At 61.1% G+C, this 16,153-nt stretch overlaps 1 protein-coding gene across 1 annotated transcript in view; it reads right to left on the bottom strand.

Moving 5' to 3' along the window:
• The window catches only part of ANKRD52 (ankyrin repeat domain 52), a 27,939-nt gene extending 11,786 nt beyond the window's left edge, over positions 1-16,153 (bottom strand). Inside the window, exons 1-22 of the mRNA XM_084499912.1 lie at positions 16,047-16,153; positions 13,607-13,690; positions 11,387-11,465; positions 10,134-10,204; positions 8,301-8,501; positions 8,094-8,181; positions 7,813-7,955; positions 7,447-7,659; positions 7,249-7,327; positions 6,501-6,615; positions 6,331-6,413; positions 6,131-6,248; positions 5,105-5,173; positions 4,516-4,656; positions 4,309-4,386; positions 3,873-3,984; positions 3,192-3,263; positions 2,563-2,764; positions 2,085-2,172; positions 1,842-1,959; positions 1,382-1,601; positions 349-436 (exon numbers count right to left, since the gene is read on the bottom strand). Coding sequence (XP_084356038.1) covers positions 349-436; positions 1,382-1,601; positions 1,842-1,959; positions 2,085-2,172; positions 2,563-2,764; positions 3,192-3,263; positions 3,873-3,984; positions 4,309-4,386; positions 4,516-4,656; positions 5,105-5,173; positions 6,131-6,248; positions 6,331-6,413; positions 6,501-6,615; positions 7,249-7,327; positions 7,447-7,659; positions 7,813-7,955; positions 8,094-8,181; positions 8,301-8,501; positions 10,134-10,204; positions 11,387-11,465; positions 13,607-13,690; positions 16,047-16,073 — 2,489 coding nt within the window. The 5' untranslated portion in view covers positions 16,074-16,153. The remainder of the gene's footprint in view (positions 1-348; positions 437-1,381; positions 1,602-1,841; positions 1,960-2,084; positions 2,173-2,562; positions 2,765-3,191; positions 3,264-3,872; positions 3,985-4,308; positions 4,387-4,515; positions 4,657-5,104; positions 5,174-6,130; positions 6,249-6,330; positions 6,414-6,500; positions 6,616-7,248; positions 7,328-7,446; positions 7,660-7,812; positions 7,956-8,093; positions 8,182-8,300; positions 8,502-10,133; positions 10,205-11,386; positions 11,466-13,606; positions 13,691-16,046) is intronic.

Below are 16,153 nucleotides of genomic sequence, written 5' to 3'. Positions count from 1 at the left end.
ATCCCTCTGTCAGCCTCCTGCCCCTGGCAGCTCCCTCCAGCTGAAAGCCTGAGGGCATGGGAGCCTGGTACTCGACAGCCCCAGCCGTGCTGCGCAGACAATGAGATTGCTGCTTTACAGCTCCCGGGGGCCCTCCAGCAGTGCAGCGACCACCTCCCTGCCACAGGGGAGCTGGGACAAGCACATCGTGTGACCCAGAGCTGCTGCTGCCCAGAGAAGGGCCCCTGGTACGCAGGGCAGGGTTTGGAGCTCCTCCTTCTGCAGGCTCCTGCCCACTCAGACCCCATAACCCCTCTCCCACGTCACCTGGGTGAGAAGAACCCAGGGCAGGTCCCCGGTGCCACTTACACTGCACAGTGCAATGGAGTAAAGGGATTTCCTTCTAGGTACGCAAATGGATTGTGTTCAAGTAACAATTCAAGACAATCTTCATGCCCTGTGAGAAGAGAGGGACATAAACGCATCAGTGCCCAGCCTGCGATGGAACAAGAAGGCACCGAAGGCCTCTCCCGCTCTCCCCATGACCAGAGGGAGGCCCCAGGTACCATGGGGTGAAACTGCCCTAACACCATGGGGTGTAACTGAACAGGGGGCTGAGAGCGCCCCACTCCCCTCCACTGTGCACTGCCCCTGCCTGAGCAGAACGCCAGAGCAGAGCACAGCCAACGTAGCGAATCCTGCACAAGGGAGCACAGGAGCTCGGGACCAGAGTGCCCAAGCCCTCCCTTGCTCCAGCACAGGCAGCAGTTCTGTTTCCTCTCTGGCAGCAAAGCTGCTGCACCTCGGGAGGTTTATAACCCCACGCCTTCTCCTGAGGCCACACTCCTGGCTTCCCCTTGAAGCGCTGCGACACCCCCTCACGCTGCTGCATCAGTCCCCCCAGGGCGAGGGCCCAGTAATCCTATAAATCTGTCGGTCCTGGAGGAAGCAGCAGCAGCTATTCTGCAATGGCTGTTTTCATACTTCATTCCTTTAAGGAGCTTGGCAGAGGGAGCAGAACTCCCCACGCCCCTCCCTGGTTTGTGCTGTCTGAATTCACCAGGCTGAACTCAGCGCTGGGCTGACGGCCCCCAGAGCAGCAGGGGACAGAGGGACCAGAGGGACACCCTGGCTCTTCCTGGCAGTCGTTAACAGACACGAAGGCCGAGCCACCATCATCTTACCAGCTTGGCAGTGTCACTGGATTGCTCAGGGCACAGCCACCACGGAGAGAGAACAACCCCCACACGCTGCCCCAACCACACCCAAAGGCAGTTTTACTGCGTCCTTCTTTACAGCGCGTGTCCCAGAACACCACTAGAGCTTTTTGGTAGAATTCCCTCCTCCCCGTCGGTAGCCAAAGCAGAGCAGAGCTGGGAAGGGGCCCAGCCTGGGTCCTTACCGCTGTACGAAGCCCAGTGCATCGGTGAGTAACCGCTATAGTCCACCACAGAGTCCAGAGGGTCAGTAGAGAGGGCTGCCTGCAGCAGGGTCCTCAGGATTTCTAAGTGTCCGCATGCCGAAGCAAAGTGGATCGGGGTGCGGCCTTTGAAATCCCGACACAGAACGAAGGCATCGTGGTCCAGCAGGGCAGCCAGGCAGTCCTCACAGCCCGTCACAGCCTGTGGCCAGGAGAGAGGAGCAGGAGGTCAGACCTCCTCCTCCAACCCGTTAACGACAGAACCAGCCCCTTCTTCCACAGCTCCCTCCTCAAACACTGCGCTTCAGGAAGGGAAAAGGGGCACTTTCACTCAGGACTCTCACGGCAAACAGAAACCACCTCCTTGTCCTCCAAGCAGACCCCACGCAGGAGGCCCCCAAGCAGAAGCTGTGGGACTCCGGGCACCCAGAGATGCACTCACCCCTCGATGCAGCGCGGTCCTCCCCCTCTTGTCCGCTGCGTCGGCTGTGGAGCCCTTCTCCAGCAGGAGGTGGACACAGTCAACGTGGCCGTTCATGATCGCCAGCATCAGCGGGGTTCTGCACGGGGGGGAGAGGCAGCAGCAGGGAGAGTGGGCTGGGGCAATCAGCTGGGCTCCAGCGCTGCCCTCTCCTGCCCCCGCCACCCCACAGCACATCCCCGGAGAAACCCCGGCCGCACTCACTGGCCGTGGATGTCCATGACGTCGGTGATGTCTGCCCGCTCCCCGCTGTCTATCAGGAGGTGCAGGGAATCGGTGTTCCCGTTGGCAGCTGGGGAAGACAGGCGAGGAGAGGAGTCACACACACACACACACACACACACACGGCTGGGTTCCCTCTTTCCAGCCGCCGCCGCAAACCAAAGGAACGGGCTCGTGCTCAGCAGCCAGGCACACGTGGCTGAGCGAGCTCGTTACGGGGTTGCTAAGCTACAGCACTGATCAGCACGTGCACCGGCAGAGCTGCAAACACGTGCGTGCAGGAGCCGCCAGCATCCTCCCTGCTACCCACTGCTGGGCTGCTTGGACCCTTGGCTGCTCCGGCTCCAAGCATCGCCCTCAGCCTCATCCCTGCACAGCAGCCAGGTGAGGGGCACCCCCGGCACCCCCGGGCTCTGGCCACGCTCCCTCACCACCCCCGGCCCCGTCTGCCCTCCGTTACCTGCGGCGTGGAGAGGGGTCCACTTCCTCTTCCTCTCCTTCACCAGGGCGGACGCGCCGTGGCTGGTGAGCACCTCCACGCACTCCGTGGAGCCTCTCTCCGTGGCGAGGTACAGCGCCGTCCGCCCCTTGTGGTCCCGCACGTCGAGGTTCACGAGGGTTTCGGCAAGTGTCTTTAGGGCTTCACAGTGACCATTATAGGCCTGAGGACAAAGCAGGCGACGTCAAAGCAGTGCCCAGAGAGGCTGCAGCCAGGAGCCCCCGCGCCCCCGGGATGAGATCCTGATCTCCAGGTCCCTGCAGCCCATGCCCCCCGCCTGCACTCCCACCCCACGCAAAGCCCTTGCCCAGACACAGACGAGGGAGGTGGCTCCAAACAGCAGCAACCAGAAAGTCCTGGAAAGAACAAGGAGTTTAAAATATGAATCAAAGGGATTTTGCCCACTGGCCTGTGGGGAAAGCCAGTCCCAGGCTGCTGCCTCCTCTCCTCCTTCGCCCTGTGCAGCTCTGACAGATGCCCAGACCCAGCCCATGCTGCCAGGGAGCAGGCACCTCTCCAGGACACTGCGTGAACCCCAGCCCAGAGTCAAGTGCCCTCTGCTACCCTGGGGCCGGGCCAGCTGTACTTACAGCTAAGTGCAAAGGGCTGACTGGAATGGTGCTTTCCACATCCTCCAGGCAGTTAAAAGACATTTCCAGGAGCTGCAATGGCAAAACCATGAGGTCACAGGTGATCCCTGCAAACAATCTTGGAGGCTTTCACACACACCCTGTCCACCAGCGGGCTGCAGAGGCACTAAGGAGCAGCTCACCTGCTCCAGAACAGTTGGCATTTCAGGTCAGCACCTGCCTTAGCCTGGCTTTGGGCCCTATACAGACAGCCACGTCCCTGCTACCCAGAGGCCTCTCCCCTTCTCGTATGATTTCCTATACCCACATGGCTGTAAACAGAGCTACAAGGCTTTTTCTGTACTGCGAGAGCTCTTCCTTGGCACAAGCCTCCAGGTTTTCTTTTAAAATCCCAGCCTTGCTGTGTTGCCAGGGTTTTAAGCAAGACATCCACACGTCCCCCTTGCCAGGTAACAAGGCTCCTTTCTCTCAGGCCCAGGTCTTTCCTCTGTGCTATTCCCAGCACAAAGGCTCCCCACGAGTCCCTGAGGTTTTTCATTAAACCCATTTCCCTTCTGCCTGGGCAAACACTGCCACTGCACTGCCTGCAACGCACACAGTGACACTGCAGGGCTGGATGAGTCCCTTCTGAGGGACCTTCCCCATCTCCTGCCAGCCCAGAGGGTTTTCTCACTTACTCACCAGCTCAAGGTTCTGCCTGTTGCCGTACGCAGCTGCATAGTGGACAGCAGTATAGCCCTGCTTGTCCCGGAGGGATGGGTCAGCACCATTATCCAGCAAGAACTCTAAACAACTGCAACGAGCAAGAGAACGGGAGAATAAGAAAATGGGGAGATCAGAGAGGGAGAGCTTTGCAGGCCCCCCCACGATTTGATCCGCGAGCAGATGCTGTACAAATCCCTTCAAGGCATGGAGCACACGCACACCCCCTGGGGAACCTGGCAGTAGGACCAGAGCGATGGCCAGGTTTGCTCAAGAGATCAGCAAATGCTTCCTCCAACACGTCACTGCTCAGCTCAGAGCAGGCAGAAGCGAGGTTACTTCTAGCGGCCGCATGCAGGGCCCGGGGACAGGGTAAACAACAAACCACGGCCAGGCGGGGCTGGCAGCGACTCACAAGAACGCCTCCTTCAGCCTGGACTCCTTCAGCGGCTCCTCGTCAGTGTCATGGCTGTTTCCTGAATGAGTCTCTGCTCTGGAAGGTCAGGGGCCTGCATCAGTTCGCTGAGCATCCCCTCCTACTCATCCTCCTCTCCACAAGGCAGCAGAACATCCCCTCCCGCCTCGCACCAGCGCATCCAGCCCAGCGCCGAGACGCACTCACCTCCTGTACGTGTCCGAAGCAGCAGCATAGTGTAAGGGGGTACAGCCTTTACAGTCAGCCTCGTTAATACTGGCTCCTGCAGTGACCAGTGTCACCGTACACTGGTAGCTGCCGTTGGCAGCTGCGTAGTGCAGTGGAGTCCTGCAAAGGGGAAAGCAGAATGGGGCTTAGGGGCATTGCTTGGCACAGGGGGAGAAACCCTACAGGCACCACGGCAGGAGCCGGGGAACCAGCCCCCCCCAGCTGCTGAGCTGCACCCTGTGCTGGCTCGAGGCTTTGGGTCGGCTGCTCCTTCTGAAGAGCCAGAGCCCTTGGGGCATGAGGGGAGTTCAGAAAGCAGCATACGCAGGGGACCGAATCCAAAAAGCTCCCTGGAGGTGGTGTCGTGCCTCCTGCTAACAAGCCCAATCAACCAGCCTGCCCAGAGTCAGAGCTGGCATCCTCACTCCCTAAAGCCCAGCTCAGCCCCGCACCTTGCCGTAAGGCTTCAAACACCAAGTGCAGCAAAGGCCTTGGGAAGGTCCCAGCCCAAACCCAGCTCTTTCTGAGGCTGGAGGAATCACCTTGGCAAGGCTCCCAGCATGCTTACCTTCCAAATTTATCTCTCCTCCTCAAGTCAGCACCGCTGCTCAACAGCAAATTAAGACATTCAACGTTCCTGCAGGAGTTAGGGAGGGGAGTTAGACACAGAGGAGAAGGGAGCGCAGCAGAACACAGACTCCTCCTAGTTGCAGACAAGACAAGCTACACTTCTCGGGCACGCAGCCTGGATGTGCCGAAGCTCCATTCAGTCTGTCATCTCCAGGCAGCATAACAACCACAGCCATGGCTGGATGCTGCTCGTACAAAGCTCTTCCCTGCTCTCTAGTGAAATAACCCTTCCAGGCTTCCTGCCTCGCCAGCGCTACCCTGCACTGCGTGGAGCTCTCCGACAACCAGGCAATTACAGAGAGACATTTGCTGTGGCATTAGCGCAGCTGACGTACTGGATTTTATGCTACAAAAAAAAATAAATAAATAAAAAAATCTAGGATTTCTGGCTTCTGCGTCACTGCTTTGTTCCTGCTGCTAAGGCCGGGTGAGAGCGCTGCACGGCGAGGGCCGGGTCTGTCACCAGCTCCACGCAGCCGAGCAGGAGCGAGGTCCCTGGCAGGACGCTGCCCCTCTGCCGTGCCGCTGCGGCAGCGCTCGTTTGCAACACGCCGCGTGAAATCAAACTCCCTGGCACACAACACGAGGCATTTGCACAGCCAGCTAAATCCCCGCTGCTTTTCAGGCGACGGCTTGTGACCCCTTCACAAACAGCCAGCCGAGGAAGTGTTTTAGCCCCGTCTTAAAGAAGGGTAAACAGCCACAGAAGGGAGAGGCTGGGACACGTCGCAGCAGCAGAACAGGGCCAAACGGTTTCCCTCTCCATTCCTGGCTAGGAACCTGAGTCTCTGCTGCCTCCCACATCCACACACCGCACCCAGGGGTCTGCCAACCCTGGCCGAGCACTGCACTGGGCTGCTCGTGCCACGCGCTGCAGCGCACGGACAGAGAGCAGGGTCGGGGCTGGGGGCAGGCAGCGACGCTCCTGCCCCAACGCGGGACCGAAGCCCTGGGCACGGCTCACCCTCCAGAAGCAGCAGCGTGGAGGCAAGTCCTCCCAAGGTTGTCAGGTGTGTTGATATCGAAGCCTGCGGACAGCACGTGCTCGTTGCTCAGCGAGGAGACGATACTGTACAACTGACCTGCGGGAGGGGCAGGGGGTCAGGGGGCTGCGGGGGCTCTCCCCAGTGCCCCCCCCAGCAGGGGGGCAGCCGAGCCACTCACCTGAGGAAAGTAGCTTACGACAACAGTCTGAAAATCCAAAGAGAACAGCTAAGTGCAGAGGGAACATGTCGTGGATCCCACGCCTGCCAGGGGACGAGACGGGGTCAGCGTGGATCGATTCCGCATCCTCCAGCCCGGGGTGGGGGGAGAGGGTGGAATTGTTTCCTTACCTTGCAGTGTCAGCACCATTCGTCATCAAAGTACTAATTAGCAGCTCGTGGCCATATCTAGCAGCAACGTGGAGGGGGGTATTGCCGTATTTGTCAGCACAGTCAATCTCACTGCCTGGGAAGGGAAAGCCAAACGCTGGTGAGTGGATTCTGAATTCCAGCCCCAGGCAGCGACCCGGCTCCGAAGGGGACTCGAGCTGCAGCAGGGAGGGACGAACGAGCAGCCCTGCTCCGATGGCTGTGTCCCATCTCAGGGACACATTATTGCTGGTAACTTGAGGCCATTCTGCACTGTGCAGAACTGCAAACTGCTGTCTGTGCTGGGAGCCCGCGTGTATCCCGCCGGCACAGGCATTAGATCTCCCCCCGTCCCCAAGGAGAGGATGTGGTAGCCCCCCCAGGTCCCCAGCTGAACCCTTGGGGTGCCTGCCAAGTCCGCAGCCCTCTCACAGGAATATTGTCTTTCAGGCTGGACGCAGAGCAGGCACGTTCTTCGGCCCCAGCAGCTCTGACCTGGCTGGAATTTCAGTGCCCTGGTTTGCACTGCACTGCCCTTGGGAGCTCCTGTGACCTCCACCACCCTCACCAAGCACAGGGCCCTCCGCAGCAGCCCCAAGAGCACAGAAGTGAATTTGAGAGGTAATTACAGAGCTCTGAGACCCTCTGAGCAAACACCCAGGTGGAGGCAGGTGCTGAGCAGCACAGGATAAGGAGGGGGTAGCCCGAGGCTGAAGAAGAAGCCACTCACCATTCTGAATGAGGATCTGCGAACGCGTGAACCGCCCGTGGATGGCAGCCATGTGCAAGGGGCTCTTCCCTTCCTTACTCTGCAGAGAGCAGAAGCGAGGCTGAGGTCGCATCGGGCTCCTGCCACCACCCCAAGCTCGGCCCTGGGGCAGCAGGGCCCCGCGACCCCAGCCCAGGGCTCAGCCCCTCAGCACCAGACCTGAAAGTTGACGTCGGCCCCGTTGTTCACGAGGAGCTCCAGGCACAGGGCCCCGTTGGTGGAGACGGCAGCAAAGTGCAGAGGGGTGAAGCCCTTCTCGTTAGGCTGATTGACGTTGGCGCCGTAATTGACCAGCTCGTTGGCCACGGCATCTTGGCCCATGTAACAGGCGATGTGAAGTGCAGTGTTACCGAAGGAGTTCGGTTCGTCGATCTGCGGAAGCAGCAAACCCAGAGGATTTGGGGATTCAGGAGGGAAAAAAAAAGCAGCCAAGAAGCAGCCCGTGCTCCCAACACCCCCAACACTCTCTCCCATCTCTGGGCCAGCCTGCCCTGAGCCCCCCAAGCCCCCACACACGGGGCTCACCTCCACGCCCAGCCTCAGCAGGTGACGCACGACCTCGATCTGGCCGCTGGCTGCCGCCGTGTGCAGCAGGGTGTAGCCCTTCTTGTCCTTACACATCACGTCGGCTCCCCGGGCCACCAGCAGCTTCAGAACTTCCAAATGCCCTGTTTGAGAGATGGGGGTGAGAGCCGGGGTCCCCAGGGTGTGGGCACAGCGGCGCGGGGAGCACCGCCAGCCTCGGAGGCGAGGCCACAGACAACAAGGGAGAAGAAACCAGAGCGATGCCCGCAGGGAAAACCTACCCAGAAAAGCTGCCCAGTGGATGGGCTGGCGATCCTTCTTGTCGCAAGTACTCAGGCTGGCCCCTTTGTTTAACAGCAGGTTCACCATCTGGATGAGGAAAAGCAGTGAGGGGGGCAAGGCCGCCGCTCCCCCCGCTGGCCACGGCGAAGGCCGGACCCAGGAGGGGACCCACGCGGGGCCACGGCGCCCGAGCCCACGTCACCGACCTCGAGGTGGCCGCTGTGCACGGCGTGGTGCAGCGCCGTGCGGCCCGTGCGGTCCGCGACGTTGACAGTGCTCAGCAGGGGGATGATGGCCTCCACGCACTTGGTGGCCCGGTTGGCAGCGGCGACGTGCAGAGGCGTTTGCCAATACTTGTCGCGGGCATTGACGTCTGCCGAGTGCTTCAGGAGGAGGTGAAGTGCTTTCTGGCAGGACGAGAGGAAAGCACAGCTCTCACCCGGCCCCCTGGGACCTGCAGGAGCCCCCGGCAAGGTGAGGGGGAGCTGCAGCTCGGCCCATCTCCTGCTTCCAGCACACGCCGAGCTGCCCGGGTCCACAACAGCCCTGAGAGCCGGCACCGAAACTGCTCTGCACGCTCACAAGGCTTCTCCCTGAAGGGAAGGACTGGTTTTGCTTTTGTGTCCCCAATGACACTGGGGAGCCCGTGTACGGCTGTGGTTCAGCATGTTATCACAGAGAAAGGGGGAGAGGAAAAGACAGCGAAAAGACTCCAGGAATGAGCAGGGAGAAGGGAAAATAGCCCGGCTCAAACACCTGTGTGAACCCTCCAGCCCTCACGCAGGCTGCTGCAGCCCCGTCTGGCTGCTCCCAGTGCTCCCTCCAGGCTGGAGATCAGCACGAGGGACTCGAATGAGCCAGACTCGTCCCACCCCAGCACAGCAGCGAAACGTGGCTGCACAGGGGCAGTGGCACAGGAAAAAGAAGTCTGATTTAGCCATAAATGAGTGCTCATCCATGAGTCCGGAGATGTAACGCACCCAGGGGGACAACAACGTAACCCATTGACCTGTATTTTGTAATTATTTCCCCCTTTTGCTGGTAGAGGCTGCTTGCTGTAACCCCATTTCCCTCCCGAGGGGTCGCAGGCTGCCCACTTCCAGCAACCCAGGCTCCCAGCTCGGCTCTTCCCCAAGGGCACACTGCTCCCCTGCCTGCTGGGAGCAGCACGCCCAAGCTGCCAGGCAGCACGCACTGCCAGGGAGCAGGCTGCGAGGAGGAGAAGCCCTGAAGCACACTCCTGCAAAAGCCTCCCCTGGGTCCGAACCCCCACCAAGCACCCAGGGGAAGAACAGAGCGAGAGGCGGCTGCAGCGCCTCTGAGCTGGGGCTGAGGAGCAAGGAGCGTGCTGGAGCTCCAGCCTGACGGCCAAGCAGTCCCGGCTTGCTGAGCTCCCGTGCTCCAGCGACCCGCAGGAACTGTCCACACATGTTCAGAGCCCACAGCAAACGCCCTCAGCAGAGCTTTACGCGAACGTATTTCATCTCGTGTCTGCTGCCAATTAAGAGAATTCATGAAAGCAGCCGATGTGTGGTGACTTGCCCTGCTCGTAAGATTCAGGGCTTCTGATTGCCTGGCTCCAACGTGACCGCAGAGTTGCTCGCTCCCAAGTAGCTCAAAACAGGACAAAGTTAAGTGGGATGAAGTTAAGCCCACAGAAGCTAAATGTCGGGAAATCTTTCAAATGAGATCTGTTGGAATCAGCTCCCAAGAGACGGGGCGAGAGCCCCTCAAAGAAAAGTAAAGCTGGATTAGACAAAGCCCTTGGGAAAGGGGACAAGGCAGGGAGGAGGATGCTGTGCGGAAAATCCACACGTAGCTCCTGAAGGATGGAGGGAAGGGAACCAAGAGGATCCTCTCCAGTTCTCGTTTTCAGCCTCTGAATTACGAGTTCATCTCTCCGCTTCAACGAGAACACCCAGCCCAGCTGAAACCAGGCAAGATGGAAAGGGGAGAAGCACGGCCCCCTCCTCCTGTCAGCGCCCAGCGCCTCCACGCAAGGAGCCGATGAAGCCAGAGGCACAGCAGAGGGAACCTACCTCGTTACGAGAAGCCGCAGCGCGGTGTAATGGGGTGAGCCAGACAGTGTCCTTTGCGTTAACGTTAGCACCTGAGGAGGAACAAAAGGAGAGGGTCAGGGAACAGAGGTGACCAACTGCCCCTGCTCCACAGCAGGTCTGCGGCCACCTGAGACTCCTGCCGGGCACCAGCACCGGTTCTGCTGCACAAAGGGCCCCGTGCTGGGCTTTGGGTGAGCACCAGCCCCATGGAGTGCACGGGGAACAAGCTGTGCCCCTTGGAGACTGCGCCAGTGCGCTGCACAGGATGCAAGGCAGAGGAAAGAGACTGCATCTCCCAGGCTGCCGCTTCCCCACCGAGCCAAATAACCCCGGCAGAGACCCGGCACGCAGTTCTGCTCGTTGCTTTAATAAAAGACACTTGAGACACACAAAAACAACAACCCAAACCAGAGTATTTCAGGCTGGGAGCTGTGGGCACTGCGGGCTCTGTATTAGAAAGGAAAGCTGACAGATCACTGCCACCCCCGCTCCAGATTTGTGCCCAGCACTTAGGTCCAGTGACCCCAGAAGCCCCTGCCTTTTCCTGCTGGTGAGAACTCAATGCAGATGCATGCAAAAATCAGCACAGGGCATGGAACAGCATCCTGTGCTCTGCAGGAGGAGCTCCACATCCCCAGTCCTCTTTAAGGAGACCTCAGCAGAGCATTTCCCCAGGTCTCTCCTGGTCAGGGGCAGACAGGATTGTGCCAGGGAGGGCCGCGGTGCCCAGAGGCGCTGCAGGGCAGCAGACGAGGAGGCTCCTGGCTGTGCCCAAGCACGAGGCTGGAGGGAAACAAGGGGCAGCTTCACACAGGCAAAAACTCAGCCCAGCCCCTGGGTTTTGAGCTGGCCCCTCATCGTGAGCAGTGAAACCCCGGTCTCCCCTGAGCACCCTGCTGCTCCAGGCACCTCTGGGGTGCCCGTCCCTGCTGCAGCCTCCTCCAGCACCTCCTGACATTGGCCACCTCGCACACATCTCCCTCCTGGCTGGGTTCCCACCTCTGCTATTTCAGCTCCACGATGCTTCTCTGTCTGAACAAACCTCCTCGGATTATAACAACATTTCCTAATCTTCCCCTGGCTGCAGCCCCATTGACTTAACGAGGAGCACACGGCTGCTTGGATGGCGACCAAAAACGATGGCTCTGCACCCCGAGACGTGGAGGGGATCAGAAAGATGCCCCAAAAGTGCCCCAGCACTCGAGACGAGTGCCCCGAGTCCTGGCCCTTACCTGACAGTATGAGGAGCTCGAGGATTGCAACATCTCCTAGGTAGGCAGCAGCATGCAGCGGCGTTCGTCTTTCTTGGTCCTGAGCGGGGATGCAAGGAACAAAAGCTGCGATCAGCTCCGAGGGCCCGGGAGCTTTCACGGCGCAGTCCCTCCCCTGCTCCAGCCTGCCCCAGCAAACGCTGGGAGCACACGCAGACACCGTGGGGCATGGAAAATGGGGAAAACGGCTTAAAATTGGAAGCCTCCTCCGGACCTGCTGCCCTGCAGGACTCCACGGGTCCTTGCTCACGACCCGAGGTAAAAGCCCGGCTGCGCTCCGACAGTGCGCAGACCGTCCTGGCACTTTTATCCTCGGGCCAACAACAAAAAACCACTTAGAGTTACAGACAGCTCCTTCAGCTCCTGCTGAAGGGCAGGAAGGTGCCAAAGCCCCTCTCAGATCCTAGATTGGATTAGCTGAACAAAAAACACCTTTCACTTCTGTTTACTCAGGGCTGGGCCCTGGGTAACCTCTGCCTCGAGGCATTCGGTTCAGGCTTTCCTCGGGGAACATGCCACGTCCTAAAGCCGGGAAGCAAACAAGTAGAAAGCTGGAAGAGCTCAACCCATTTGGAGTCCCAGATTTTGAGCTGGGAGAAAAACAAAATAATCGTTTGACATCGAGTTACGAACTGTTTGGGACATGGTGCTGGTTTCATTTTTTTTTTTTTTTCAGCAAGTCGTGCTGGCACAGCCAGGCAGGAGGATGTGAAAGTGAAACCCAGCTGGCAGGTCAGCGAACAAGCAACAACATCTCTAAACCTGCACACAAGAAGGAAATTACGCGTTAACAATCGCGGTTTTATTCCTCCAGCAGCTGCAGAGAGCCCAGCAAAACAATCCCCACACTCTCTCCTCCCAGGAGAGGATGGAGTGCTGCCTGGTCCCTAACCCGAGCAGTCACGGAAAAAAAACCCTCGCGCTATCTCGTGTTGAGCTCAGAAGGGATCTGACCGCCAGCCTGGCGCGGTGGCAGTGCAGCACTGCCCTTACCTCCTCGTGACACCAGCCGGCACAGCACCGGCCCTGGACCTCACCGGCAGAGCCACGTGGATCGGGGAGCACCGACCCAGGCAGCCCGGCCAGGAGCGAGGCGCTGAACCGGGACGGACCCGGTGAGCCGGCACAGATGGCTGCCATGCGGAGCTCACGGCTCGGCGGTGTTTGGGCTGAGCGCGTGGCGCCTGCTGACCGGCAGCGGTCCAACTGTGCCACCGTGTCACCGAGACACGGGGGCCTGGCACGGCCGGGGCCGGCGAACCCACCTTGCGGCCGCGCTCCTCATCTGCATCTGCTGCTGTTTGTTAGCGGGAAGCCTGCAAAGCAGGTCGAGGGAACGCAGGCTAACGAGGCAGATGGGAATGTCCTCCCTGCTCCACAGCCTGGCCTTGTTCCGATAAACCACGCTCATCGTCACCAGCCTGGGGCTGACGCGGGTTGGCACCAGCCCGGCCGCTGGCCAGGACCTGGTGGGACTCGTCCCCGTGGCCACCGTGTGGGGAATCAGCAGGGTGCATGGTGAGGGGCAGCACCGGGCACGGGGTCCTGCCACCGGCCCCCCCAGGACGCGCTGTGCCCACGGGAACGAGCGTGGAAACCACCCCCAGCCACCAGGCTCGAGACAAACAACGCCTCCCCACACCCCTGAGGCTCGGTCCGCTTCGCTGACCAGCTCAAATCCTCCTTTCCCCTCTGGGCGACCTTATCATGAGACAGACCTCCTCCATCCACACCAAACAATTTGGGGTTGCTGTCCCAAAGGAGAGAAAGGTAAACTCGCAGTGTGACAGGGCTGAGCCTCCACGGAGCCCTCCCACACGCCCCACACCGCTTCCCAGCGATGCTCTGCGCTGCAGAAGGCTTTAGGAAGCTCCTGGGGAAGTACGGGAGCGCCGTTCTTCCACACAACCCATTTTACAGATGGCAAGATCAAGGCAAGGGGACAAAGCTGCAAAGCAAACGGCAGCTGAGCAAGCAGCAAAATGTGAAGTCTTGGCTTCAAAGCCCCAGCTCTGACCATCCTTGCAAAAAGAGCCCACCCCGATGGGGTGCAAGCCTCCCTCGTGCAGCCTGCACCCTCCCCTCTGACTGAAGAACCGAATCGCTGGGGGAAGGACGGGGAGGGGCAGCGGGGTGCAGGAGGGCCGAGAAGCACAGACAGCACGGCCGGGCAGCACTCACCAGGACGTTGATATTCTCCTTCTGATTCAGCAGCGACCGCACCTCCTCTACATCGCGGTTGAAGATGGCTTGGACCAGAGGAGGCTGCAAAGAGAAAGAGAAGCAGGTGGTGAAGGTGGCAGCACGCGGAGGATGCGGCAGGGCCGGGAGCTTGATGGGCTCTGCTGCACCAACGAGCTCCTCCGCCTGCTGCTGCCCAGGATGGGTCCGGTGGCCACATCCAGCACCCCTCGGGTGGCTGTGGCAGGACGCAGCTCCGACGGGCACAGCTCGCCTCCTGCCTTGCATTTTAAGCAAACGAGAAGTCGCTGCTTCTAAAATGACTCGGACAAACTGAAGGGGATTTAACGTCGATGGGGAACACAGAGGGGAGGGAGGCTGCAGCCAGAGCCGGCACAGCGAGGACGGCACCGGCATCACCAGCACCGGGAAGCCTGCACACATGGGCCCAAGACCCCTTGGCTTGCTCCTGCACCACAGAGGTCACTGAAAATATACCACGGGCTACGTGAGGAGCGGGGTTAAGTCCTTAGCAGCTCAGCCAGCACCAGGGACCAGTTTTCAAGCCAGTACAGGTAGTTTTCATGACATGGATGGCTGTTGGTTGGGGAAACAGGCCAAGGGATTGCTAGGAAAGCCTCCCCACTACCAGAGCCTAAGGAGCGGCACCGATCACAGAGCCAGTGTCCCAACCACAGCCTCCAGCAGCGTGCCCATGGCGCAGCTCAGTGCCCGTGCTGCAGAACCCACCACACAGCAGCGCCTGGGCACTGGGACCCCAGTCCCGCTCACAGCCTCGGCACCTTTCCTCCAAGCAGGCTGAAGCCTCCTGCTGCCAGCCAGGTCTTTGCAGACCGCACTCAGGCTTCCCGAGACGCAGCTGCGTGATGCCTCACACTCTCCTGCAGAAGGCCTCGTATTTATTGCCTCTCTCCTATCTTTTGAGAAACACCTGCAACGCTACGCTGGCTCCGACGCCACAAAGAGCCTGGCAGAGCCAAGCCTGGAGCTCATCCTGTTCGTTGCTGCTCACATCTCCGAGAAGTCACCTGGCAGGCCCTGGCAAAAAGGGCAGGCAAAGCTCCAGCCAAACTCCTCTCAAGCTGCACCGTGGGCTGCAGAACTGGCGTCCCAAGCAGCCAGCACCTCCTGCCACGTCCCCGGGCACGAGGGCTGCTGCCTGCACCCCGAGCATCACCTGAGAAGCCAGCACCTGGTTCTCATTCCCCAGCCCTACGAACAACATCATGACACCCCGAACTCTCCGGGGCAGAGGCTGTGGCCGCTCCAGACCCACGCAGCACCCACCATCACCACCCAGACGCCTCCCCGCAGCCCCTCACACCGCGACACGCAGCCGGTGGCCGCTGCTGGCCCCTCGTCTGCAGCGCCAGCACCAAACCGAGGAGCCCTGCAGGTCGCAGCCCGCCGGGGGAACGCCGCCGCCACCGCTCGCCCCGGCCAGCCCCGCGCCGCCCGCCCGCCGCACCAGCACAGCGACAGCGCTTAAACACGGGGAACACATCCCGGGTCAGAGGCAACGCGTGCGTCATTCCCCTGGAATGCAGCAGACTCAGCATCACTCGTTAGACATTAAAAATAATAATAATATAGAGAGATTTTGTTTTAAAAAAAGGAGGAAAGATTCGCAGATGGTAATTATGCCCTGAGCACTTCAGCGGCGCGCGGTTTGCAGCAGCGCTGGCTCTGACACACCCACCCCCCGTTCAGCGAGCCCAATGTTTGGGTAAATGACAAAAAATAACATAAAATAAAATACAGTTCCGTCCAAATCGCGCTCAGGGCCCCGGCCCCGGCCCCCCTGCACCCGCCAGGCGCGGGCTCAGCGCCGCCGGATCAACGCCGCCCCCGGGGCGAGGGGCAGGCACCGGGGACCCCCGGAGCCCGAACGGAGCCGCTTGGAGGCAAAACCGTGCGGGAGCGGCGGGCTCCGGCGGCCGGGCCCGGGGAAGCGGGGCCGAGCCCCGGCTGCGGGGGGTTCGGGGCCCGGGGCCGGGCCGCGGGCGAGGGCCACGTGCGGGCGCCGAGCGCCCCGGGGGGCGCCCCCGGTACCGGCTCCGTGCCCCGAGACCCCGGGCCGAGCCCCTCGGAGCCGGGTCCCGGCTGCAGGAGCCCGGGCGGCCCGCTCCTTCCCGGGGCCCCGCGCCGCAGGGCGGGCTGTCGAGCGCGGGGCCCGGCGGTGCGGGAGGAACGCGGCGGGGCCCCGAACCGAGCCGGGCCGGGCCCCGCAGGGTGGGAGCGGGCCCGGTGTGGGGGGCTCCGCGGTGGGGCCGAGCCCCGGGAACCGGGAGCCGCGGCCTGGGGCGGCGGCCGGGCCCGGTGCGGCGCGCGCTAGGCCGCGCATCCCCGGGCTCGCGTAGCGGCGCTGCCGGGCGCGGCGCGGGGCAGGGCGGGCGGGGGGCGGCGGCGGCGGCGGTACCTGGTCCGTGATGCTGAGAATCCCCATCTCGGGGCCGCCCTCAGCGCCCAGCTCCCGGCATCGGGCTCCGGCCGCGGCGGCTCCGCTCGGGCGGCTGGCGGGGCGGG

Source organism: Aythya ferina (assembly GCF_964211825.1).
Source record: "Aythya ferina genome assembly, chromosome: 28".
Lineage (NCBI taxonomy): Eukaryota > Metazoa > Chordata > Aves > Anseriformes > Anatidae > Aythya > Aythya ferina.
The sequence above is the reverse complement of the archived record's forward strand: the minus strand, read 5'-3'. Positions and strand labels throughout refer to the sequence as shown.